The sequence below is a fragment of the Hydractinia symbiolongicarpus genome, chromosome 9, assembly GCF_029227915.1.
Source record: "Hydractinia symbiolongicarpus strain clone_291-10 chromosome 9, HSymV2.1, whole genome shotgun sequence".
In the NCBI taxonomy this organism is placed as follows: Eukaryota; Metazoa; Cnidaria; class Hydrozoa; order Anthoathecata; family Hydractiniidae; genus Hydractinia; species Hydractinia symbiolongicarpus.
Window position 1 is genome coordinate 3,930,770 of NC_079883.1, and position 11,901 is coordinate 3,942,670.

General features: G+C 34.0%; 1 protein-coding gene across 1 annotated transcript; it reads right to left on the minus strand.

Annotated features, from left to right (window-relative positions):
• Nucleotides 1–6,289: 6,289 nt before the first annotated feature.
• LOC130656932 (uncharacterized) lies at nt 6,290–11,611 on the minus strand. The gene is made up of 5 exons (XM_057459877.1): nt 9,893–11,611; nt 8,214–8,739; nt 7,448–7,562; nt 6,857–6,956; nt 6,290–6,518 (listed from the first exon to the last, which is right to left on the minus strand). Exons 1-5 carry the CDS (start codon nt 10,225–10,227, stop codon nt 6,431–6,433), a joined length of 1,164 nt encoding a protein of 387 aa, XP_057315860.1. The 5' UTR covers nt 10,228–11,611; the 3' UTR covers nt 6,290–6,430.
• Between the last annotated feature and the right edge of the window lie 290 nt (nt 11,612–11,901).

Here is an 11,901-nt window from a genome sequence, read left to right on the forward strand (position 1 = left end):
ATTTTTCTTGACGACGTGCCATATCGACCTGTCATCAAGAGGTCTAGTCCAATTATATTGCCTAAAAATATAGGGTAACTGCGTTTGCCAGCCATAGCCTTCTAATTAAAAAATATCACAGCCTGTAATAGGATAGTTAGCACGTTGCTCCTAAACTGCTGTAAAATAACTTTATCTATAACTGAGCTCTTTTTTATCGACTGATTATGTTGTCTACACTACTTTTTCCCACTATTAATTGCCAGCCAACTAGCTAGTTAATTCAGGCAACCCCAATAGGCAAAACTAAAAACTTGACAAGCGAAAGCTTATTTCACGGGAACTTATTCCTAATAGAAAATATAGGGTAACTGTGTTTGCTAGGACGGGGTAACAATATGCTGTATCACGTTGTTTTATTTCAATCGCTATCGCTAATATAATAGCTGTCGTCTGTCAGTTTGTGCATCCAAAGCGACTTGTGTCAACCACACACGAAATACTAGCCCGATAGCGCAGGGACGAAAATCCGTCGGGCCCCGGCTGGGACAGGGACGGACGGGTTCCCGCTGGTACAATCAGGAGCGGAGTTTTATATAAATGATCAATCAGAAACTAAAGTTCTTTGTATTTCTTAGCAACGATTTTTGTGCTCTCCTAATATCGGTCCGAAACTTGACAAGCAGATTGGACCAACTCATTGCTGGAGAAAGAAAAGGTTTTTAACTGTTTGCTTTATTTTTTCTTTCTGATACTTCCATTTTTGTAATATTCGTTTTCTATATGTTTTTACATGCTAAGATAATAGTTGGCTTGACAATATATTTATATTGTCAAGTTTTTTAGCCATGTACAAATCTTAAATGCACCATTTTTAGGTTTTTTGGCTAGGAATGAAGATGAACAGACAGACGATGGCTATTATATTACAGGTAGTAATAGTAATAGTAATCCTCCGTACGATGCAAGGTGTCTATTTGGTATATAGCATCGATAAATGAAAACTTTTATAAGAAGTATAATCTTTGAACAATTCCAATTAACAAAAGAGAAAAATGAACGAAATTTTTCAAAAAACAAAGCTCCATAAACGTCAAAGGCGTCCTTTTTAGGGTGGAAGCAACCCTTTTAAAAATCCAATTTTTTTTTTCACTTATTGGTTACGAAGGTATTCTCAGACAAAAAATCCATAATTTTTATGTTATACCACACATGGTTTTAATGGTTATAATAAAATTATCTTTCACCCAAAATATTCAGGTTCTTAACTCCTCTTTAAATTAAAATGTCGTGAATAATTAAATAGTTCATCCGAATATAGCTTTAAGGCCGAACTCCACTAAGGGTAATGCGCGAAGAGCCGATACGATGTTTTGTTGTGTAAATTAGATATGGCGCAATATACTTCGCGCTTTCGGTGGAAATCTATTCGGCCGAGCAAATTCTGAAAGTAGAAACCTTCATACTCTTAGGGAACATAATTTGGTCGCACCAATCAAATTGCAAAAAATTGTAAACAGTGCGAAAACAAAAATAAATTCAATAATAATCAAGATAGTGCGGATGATTCACAAGCACGGTATGTGGACTTTAATAGAATTTGCTTTAAGCGGCAAATGCAGCAAAACGCCACACAAACTCAAGAAAATAAAAGCATCGTTTAGGATTGATGATTTGGGACGATACCTGTAATCTTGCAGATGCAGACTTTGCAAAGTGAAGATAATTACGATGAGCTGCTATTAAACGAAGTAAAAATGTTTTGGTAGGACACAAAATGTAGATCATACAGATAAAACCCCCAAGAAGATTGGAAGAATATTTCCGGAAGACTAATTCTGCTAAGCTTATGAAAGTAGGTCAGTACGACACTACAAAACTCCACTCCATATCTAGTTGAGCATAATTGTCAGAAGTTAAATATCTTGAGGACCAAACGTTATTTCTCCAAAAAAAGCAATATAGAAAAATTCACAGGAATTTTAAATTTCAAGTTTTTAGAAGCTAACTTCTTTAATTTATAACTAGCTGACAAGTTGAGAAATTCTTACAAAATTCCGGGGAAGGTTCAATGCAGGACATTTGATTAAACTTCCACCCCTATTTTGTTTAGAGATAGATTTAAAGAAATGTTGGAAAAACTTGAGGAATGCTATGATGGAATGTATCAAAAAAATTGATCTGGTAGCTAGATCTGCTAAATGATTAAGGACTAAGGTATTCGTTTTATTTACTATTTTTGTAAATACTTTTTTTTATGCTGTGCCTTTCATAGTCTTACCAGCTGGTGGGACTATGGAAGGTTTTGAAAAAATGAACACGGAGAATGCATAAGGCCAGCTAGAGAGGTGCTTCAGTTTGTAGCTAGCTAGCTAAACATTAATGATTTTCATCTTTTTTATGGCATTTGATTGTTGGCTAGCTTCTTAATCACTTCCTCTCTCTCCTTGGCCAAAAAGTTAGCTAGCTAGCTAGAGATATTTATAGCGCCAAGTCGTATTCTTGCGGTCGGAATGTTCTCCTTCGTTGCTCTCCCATGAGGTACAAAGTGGGCTTTTCACGGTCAAACCTTCACAGTAACAACCTTAATTAAACAGAATTTACAGGCAAAACGGCGTTAAAATGTCGCAAAATGCCAAAAATTAAGCAGTATCTAAAACATAATAAAGATTTGACTAAAAAAAAAAGAATTCCTTGAAAAATCCAGTATTGTAGTCATGAAGGTTTCACTACAAAAACATTATGATTACGGCATTTGTACACCATTTCATAATGGCTGCTTAACCTGAATACCGGCCCGTGATTTGTTCATGAAATGAACAGTTGATGAAAGTTGTCGATTGAATTAAACTGTACTTTCTTACTAACTAGACTTTATTAACTAATTCAGTTACCATATTCCCTCCAGACACAATAACATATGTTCAGAGTTTAGTTTTCACAATAGCTAGCTAAAGCTATACATACTTTTTTTCCCTCAAATTAAAAACAGAAAATTGCCATTTTTTTCGAGAGGATGCCTGACTGCTAAATATATAATTTTATCTAGGACAACACTTGTATATAGCTCTCTAGTCTAGCTGTATATGTAGTTGCCAGAAAAATTTTCCAAACTTATACTAGCTAATTATGCTTCAAAGAAGCTAGAGTTACAAATTAATAATTAAAGTAATGTATAGATACCTCACCTAAAGGCTTTTTCACCTGACTTCCAAAACACACAAAGTTTTAAAATGAAAGATTTCAACGTTTAATTACTGTTGTCATTTCCGCCAAAATACCGCCATTATTAGGACTATCCAAAGTCATTCTGTAATCTGATTGGCTAAAAATGCCTGTGGGATCTGGTCTGGTAATTATCCTTTTACTGATTTTTCCTATGTTTGTTTGGATTTATTACCCTAGCCAACACATCATGTCTTTATTGATCTTTCGCATACTTATTTGTCACTAAACACACTCATATATTGTATTTTTTGGAAAGGGCAGTAATTAGTTTATCAGTTTATGTAAAGTCTGCGGTGTTTATATGCGTGTCCAGCAGAGAATATAAACTTTTTGGTCCAAGGGTGACAACTATTCTCCTTGTGTTTCAATACTTTTGCATTTATTTCCTTGTCTAACAGACAATAACCCGAAGACTTTTTAGAAATTGATAACCCATCTTACCCATCATCTTGTTTTACTTTCACTCGAATGACTCTAGACACTTTAAAATAAGCGTGCGATTTTCCTAAAAACCCTTAAAAGTATAAGCTTTTTAAGGGGGCATATCTCACGCCCATAAAAGCCTTGAGTGTAACCCAGGCCTTAAAATGATCGTGGAAGAACTGTAAATTAGATATTACATCTTCTTATGGCTCCATGTACACTTCCGATTATTTACAAGAGCCAAAAAGTCCAATCTTTAAAAAAGCGGGGAAAGCGTGTATTTTGCAGCTACATCGAGAAATAAATAAGATGATTAAAAAAGTTTTAGTTCTGAATGAAATGAACAAAATGAAGACCCTGGCATTTTCTATTTCAGAAAGCTTGTACTATCATTACAAAGAATGACCTGGAACACAAGGAGAATAGTTGTTCAATTATAAACTACTATTTATATAGCATGGTATTTTAATTACTATATGTACTTTTGTTTCTTTTATTTGGATTTCTTAAAAACAGAAAAGAAGATTGTCGGTTTGTTTATCTAACTAGAATGTGGAATGTGGAATAAAGTATACGAAGGATTAATGTCTGTGAAACGTCTCTTTGTCCAAATATGTACAATTGGTTACAATGCAATGTAACTACTTCCGCACACTAAATGTTGGTAACTGAAAAGTACTATTTTAAAAATACTAGTTGTTAGTCTGTGGAAAAATCAACGGGTTCGCCCGTCGCAGCTAAGCTACCATTTTACGTGACAGACAGACACGTATACGGGCATTATAATAGAGATATATTTTATTAAAAATAAAATGTAAAAGGGGCTTGCGCCATCATAAGTATATAAAGGTTTTTATGTAATGATGATGGCGTAAGCCGAAAAGTTTTACATTTTATTTTTAATAAAACATATATTTTTAAAATACATTTACATGGCGAATTTTATTACAACATTAAAAGTAGCAGTTATCGTACACGAGCTTTTTTTATAATATTATTCTTTTGAGAAAGGCCAGATGAAGAAAATTATACAAAAACAAAAGTTTTCCACACACCTTTTTGATACGACCAACCCAAGGTTTGTTTTAGAACAGAAGTCAGTGAAAAATTACGAGGTTGTGAAAAGTTGGAGCTTGTGAATGCTACTCTTTTTCTTCTTCATTGAATATTTTTAAAGGAGTATATTTGCTGACTCAGCAAATTAAAAAAATAAACAAAACTACTTCAATGTGCCTCAAGGCCAATATTTTTAGGAAATAACAAAGTACGAAATTCGTATAGATAACACACCCACTGAAAATTCCAACTGCTTGAATTAAACGGCTAAAAATAGATTATTTCCACCTTAAGTGAGTCAGTGCTTAAATCCAACATAAAATTTTCCTTTAAGAAATTAAAACCAATTCTATATACAGGACGCTACAAGTCTCTGAAGACCACGATGTCAGAAAAACAGATATAGGTAAGCAGATACAGGTAAATGATAAATTACGTCATAGCTGATCAAAAGGTCGCACAAAAACGCACGGAGTCTAGACTCAACGAACCAAATATTCCCGGTCGTTTTCTGTGGTCACATCGCCAGTAAATACGTCAGACATCAGATCTAAGCTGTGACGTCTTGGTTGATAAATGGAATTAACGTGACGTCCAGTTGTCCGATATTTTTTGCAAATGGCGATCAAGAACAGGAAAGTCGTTAGAAAAATTGGAACACAAATTAGTGTAATCGTAAACGGCTTCGCTAAAATTTGAAACAGATTGTATCAACACTAAGAATTTATGAAAAAAACAAAAACGAAAGCAAAGTAAACACGTATCTCGTTACACTTTTCGTCGAAATACTTATTGTTTCAACATCTATCTGACGTGATGTCAGCTATAACAAAAACAAAAACACAACCACAACAACAACAACAACAACAAAAGCCACAACCACAACAAAAAAACCCACAACAACAACAACAACAACGACAAAAACGACAATTGCAATAACCAGTATAATGAATCTAACCTTTTGTGCATGACGTAGCACCTCTGTCCGATGTAAAAAATGTGCTGGTACATGATTTACAACCAGTGCAACTAAAAAATGTCGAAAATAATTTTGACATTCTTTGACATTTTCAACCCATAAATGTTTGCTGTCAATTTTTAAGAAACATTTCTCTTTAATAATAATGACTTGGTCACACACTAGTGCGGAATAAATTTCTCATTTTTGTATTTTTTAAATACGAAAACAAACCCTGTGAATGTTAAAGGTTCTTCTCTTCAATGGATTAAAATGAGGATGATCGCAATATTATTAAATTTTCACTACTACATAAGGAATTATTTCATGAACTATTCCATGATGTCATATTTAACAAATTATGACGCCCACACATGACCATGCATAAAAATCTTGTTGTGAATTAAAAAAAGCGGGTGCAATTTTTAATTCTTGAAAGCATATCAATTACCTTATTTTACTTGAATTTTGTGCATGCGTTTACTTTGCGCATGCGTTTACTTTGCGCATCTGATTTCGCGCGTCTGTTTTCGAGCATTAGACTTTAGAAAGTACAAGGAGAAGGATAGGTGAAAAGTTGGATGCTGAGTTGTCCTTAAGAGGGTAAAAAGCAGATGATAGATGATTGAAAATAAAATGCAGATAAAAGATCTTTAATACTTGCACGTAATTTACTATCTTGAAGTGGAAGATATACTTTATTCAGAAATTTCTACCTTATGCAACAACAATATGTGTAAAATAGCGTAAACGTTTTAGTATTTTTACAGGAGTATATAAAATAACTCACCCTTGCTTATCACAATACGAAGATCTTCTGCATTGAAAACACTCGGTTTGCTTGTGTTGATCAGCATAACTTCCTTTTTCGCATCTGTTGAACATAAGAGAAAAATGTAGGTAACACAGAAAAACGAGTCGATAGGATGAAGAGGTGACACAAAAAAACAGATCGATGGGACAAAGAGGTAACACAGAAAAACATATGTGGGATGAAGAGGCAACATAGAGAAACAGATGCGTGGGATGAAGAGGTAACACAGAAAAACATATCGATGGGATGAAGAGGTGAGAGAGAAATTTGATTGTGATTTTTCTTATAACAAAAGATTTATTACTGTTGTTGTTTCAGGCTAAGGATATCTTCTAATGTCAAATTCTAATATTGAAAATCCATCAGAAAACATAGAAAAAAAAATTCGTCCGGCGTACTTTCGGCAGTATCTTTCGTTCCGGCGCACGGCAGTACCAGGGGCACATGGTTGACAAAAAATTCCATTGTATATTCCATATCCTGTTTCATCACAAGTTACTAAAAACAAGAATATTTATTTTACATTTTAGGTAACGGTTTGGATCAGTGAATATTTGCAACAGTGCGCATCCGTAATGACCTTTTAAAGCCTAAATATATGAAATTTACTGATGTCAGAAAATCTTTGCTTATATTATCTTGCTTATATTATAATACCCGTATACGTCCGTCCGTCCGTCCGTCCGTCCGTCCGTCCGTCCGTCCGTCCGTCCGTCCGTCCGTCCGTCCGTCCGTCCGTCCGTCCGTCCGTCCGTCCGTCCGTCCGTCACGCAAAATGGTAGCTTAGCTGCGCAGGTAGCGAGACGATCGCAATGCGGTATAAAAAGGACGGGCTAACGACTAGTCTTAACAAATATTCCTTGCTAAAATTGAAAAGAGCATCATCTGAGCGGAGGTTATATATTGGAGTGGCGGGATATAGCCTGGCGCAGCGGAAAAAAAGATGTGTAAGCACAAATCAATCGAACTGTCACAATATTTCCCATTACCTGGACACTTTACTGAACGACAGTTGGTGCATTCTATGATACTCTGGTTATCATACTTCACAGGACTTGGATACACTTCAATTAAATTCTTTCTGTTGCATGAAAACTTGCATTCCTAGCCAAAAATAGAGTGGTTAATTGACAAAAAAATAATTTTCTGGGTTTATTTAATCTATATCTTAAAACTGATATGCTTACGTTTGGAGTTGTGTACAATAACTGTCAATACTAGAATTAGTTGGTCAACCGAAATGTAGAGTTAGTGCAGAGCAGGGGTGGTGGTGGGGCATCCATTTGTTAACTATGAATGTTTTTTTTTTGAAATCGGATAAAATTATTATACTCCAAATGAAGTAAATGGCTAGTTATGTGAGCCCACATAGTATGATTTATCCTTTTGCACACGGATAACACAATGCGTGTGTGTGCGTGTGGGGGGGGGGGGATTCTACGTCAATATTATCTGTAGCACGTTTTAGTATTATGTTATATACGTATTATCGGATATTCGGGTTATCATAATCTTACACCTCCGGGTTATCATACACCTCCGGGTTATCATACACCTCCGAGTTATTATACACCTCCGGGTTATCATACACCTCCGAGTTATCATACACCTCCGGGTTATCATACACCTCCGAGTTATCATACACCTCCACCTTTATTATTGTGTCGACGACCCTGTAGTAGAAATCGTCGATTGATTTGTGTCGGTATTTTATTTCATCAGTAAAATAAAATTTTAAAGAAAAGGATCTCTTACCTTCAATAATATTTGAGAATATTTAAAATTAATAAGACTTCGCTTCTTTGGATTTGCCAAAATTGTGTTATTGACAAAAGTTATGTTCTGTAGGGTACCATTAATATTAGAGAACTGCAAAGCAAAGTCGATATTATGTGCCATAACAAGGTTGGTAATATTCAGCGATTTCGCAGCATAAAACTTGATTTCTTCGTGACCCCTCCCTTTGTTAGACTCGATCGTCATATTTTGAACGCTCACGTAAGTCTTATTATAAGCTTCCATCAAACTGCGCCCTTGATAGGAAGTTGTGTTTATTATCTTCACGTTGATAAGATTTAGAATTTCTTCTTCATTAGAAGATCCTTGGAAGTGTAATAATAGTTTCATGTTTAAAAACACACAGTTTCTCATAGTAATAAACGCTGCGTCTCTTAAACTAAAGTTAGAATTTCCAGTAAACGACACATCTTTTATTTTGATGTTGCAGTAAAGAGTATGAAATGAATGCCCAACAATGGTCACATCCGATGGCTTTGAACCACTAAATTGAGAAGATAAAATGATAACTATCAAACAGAAAAACAGCGTAACCTAACTAGAACTCCAAGGAGTCCGTCCAAAACTCGTTTGTTATATCTTAGCATAAAAAAATTTTTTTGGACGTTGCAGAACATTTTTTATCTAAAAGTAACAATTACTCAGCAAAATATATTTTCTCTGAAAAAAAAGACCTATTTGCCATATCCATTCTCGTTCCGCGAAATATAAATACGGAAACACCGAACAGCATGAAAACAAAGTTGGTTATAAACAATTTTTTAGTTTGCAGAAAAGTAATGCAGTTATATTTGTTAGCAATATTTGCAAACTTATTTGTCATACAGGTTGTTATCAAAATTGAGCTAGGTATTAGCTTGCCTTGAAAATGAAGATATGAGTAAGTAATTGACTGGCTGACTTGTTCCAAACAAACGTGAAATTTTAAAGCATCAAAATTGGCTGTGTTGCTGGTATATATCCTGTCTATTATTCAGGCTTACTGGCAGTGGTTTTGAAATAGTAGTTGACCTTGTGCACCCTATTAATTTTCTTTCCAAATGAGGGTAGTTTTAAAGTATTTATAACTCACCATTTTACACGTTTGTGATTTTAGAATTAGGATACTAATTTAAGTTTTTGTTCTGGATTTACTAGGAAACAGTTAAAAAATATGTATTCACATCATTCTTCAAACGCAGCTAGGTGTTAGGCTTAGCTAGCTACCATATACCAACATATATGCTTTTAAAATCTGCTACATTTTAACATTTTTGTCACACTACTAACAACAATACCCTCTTTACAACTGTGGTAATTACGATTTTGTAAAATTGCCAGTGAAAAGCCACTAAAGTGAACATTTTGCTGATACATTCTTCAAACTTGCATGTAAACAACTAGCATCCCAAACTTGCTCATAACAAATTTTGTTTTTATGATATTCTGCATTTTTATTTTTTCATGATCGGAAGTTACTTAATGTGTGTAATAGCGTTTGTAGTGTATATAGAGCGACGTATTTGTACGAGAAATTTTCTGTATTACTACACTGGAATACCAATTTTTTAAAAGAACGCCTCCTATGTTTATGACCCCTAAATAGTTAAAAGTTCAGGGGTTTTAGGAAACTAAAGTTATGAACGCAGTTTGTGTACCTGTTGTTAGCAGCGATAGTAATATACAGAATGCCATTATAACCACATTCAAGCCATTGATGTTTTTTATCATTGCAGTGATAATATCCCGGACTAAGTAGAAAGATAACTTCACTGTTATCTTTCTTACGGGGAAAAAAGTTACGCCAGGTATACCGCAAAGATTTGCACGGTCGATCACTATTGCCGCAATTCGCTACATCTTTGCCTCCTTTGTCACTGATGTACCATGGGTCTTTTAAAAGTTTTTCTACACTTTCAACAGGAAATAACACCAAACATAGGCGAAGTAGAAACACCGAGAAAAACAACCGCCTTAGCTGAAGAACATGCATAACTTGCTGTAAAGTTAGTAATCTAAATATACAAAATATTTTAACATTTAAATATTTATCGCGATCTGTTTTAGCAAAAGCATCTTAATCAACACAGGTTGCAAGAAAAAGGTCATCAAAATATCTAAAATCTATCATTTGTTATCTCAGCTGTCATAGTAAGTGGACCTGATTTCTGCACATTACCACTTCGAACCTTCTACAGTCGTATCATATCTGGGGCAAACATAAATAAAGACACACTTCATTTATGACTATCTTAAGATGTCAAACTATTAACTAAACAATCACGGGAATTATTACTTAAGTGATCTCAAGTAACAAAACTGTACGTACCACTTAAGCTCATATTACACTACACAACATTATGCTGATGCAAACAGACAGTATTTTTGCACACGGCAACCTTAACAAGTTAAACAACTCGTATTGAAAAAAAAAACAATATAAACACTAGCTGTTAATACTGCTAACAAATTCCTATCACTTGACTTCCTTATTTGTTTCTGTTATTTTTGTAAATAATTGAGTCAGTTAATGTGACACCCACTTAATACTTTATCCTGAATATTTCAAAGTTGTCAATGATCGAAAAAAAAGAAAGGAGCTGCGATGATTATTTGAAATATATTGAATATGTCAAAAATAAAGAAAGCCAAACATTTTATTTTCCTCATAAGAAAATAACAAACAAATAAACAAAATAACTAAACAAACAAAATAAATAACAATAAAAATAAATAAACCAGTAACAAATTAACCTGCTCTTATGAATTGAAAATATAACTACACAGTAAAATTTAAGTTCAAAGTATAAAAAATATAACTATTTCTAAGATGTCAAATTATTAACTAAACAATCACTGGAATGATTACTCAAGTGATCTCAAGTAACAAAATTGTACGTACCACTTAAGCTCACATTACACTGCACGACACTATAGATACAGACCTGGACAACTCAAGAGAGTTCAATCTTACCATGCTCTACACGCTTTTTTATAAGAATGGTGTTGTTTCGTTTTAACCTCAGTAATCTTAACTTTTTGACAAATCTCAGCCACAAATATTCTTAACATATTCTTAACATCGCCACAGCCAGAAAGAACATGTGTTATAATTACCACTATTGTAATGATTAAAAAATGCGGAAAAGTACTTAAACAAACTGTAAAAGACAGATGAGCTAACAAAAAAATAAGCATGCAGTATAAGAAATTAAACTTCTAATCAGGTCACACAAATTTTTATATCTGAAACAAAAGGTCAAGCCTAGGTATATTCTTAGGATATTTTTAGTTTTTATCCAATTTCTCAGCCTCGATATTCTTATAAAGTATATTCTTAAATTTTTTTTCACGTAGGTCGAAACTCCCAATTTAAAAAACAATACGAAAATATTAAAATCTGAGATCTGACTTATGTACACAACATTATGTTGACGCAAACAGACAGTATTTTTGCACACGGCAACCTTAACAAGTTAAACAACCCGTATTGAAAAAAACAATATAAACACTAGCTGTTAATACTGCTAACAAATTCCTGTCACTTAACTTCCTTATTGGTTTCTGTTATTTTTGTAAATAACTTAGTCTATAATGTGACACCCACCTAATACTTTATCCTGAATATTTTAAAGTTGTCAATGAGCAAAAGAAAAGAAAGGAATTT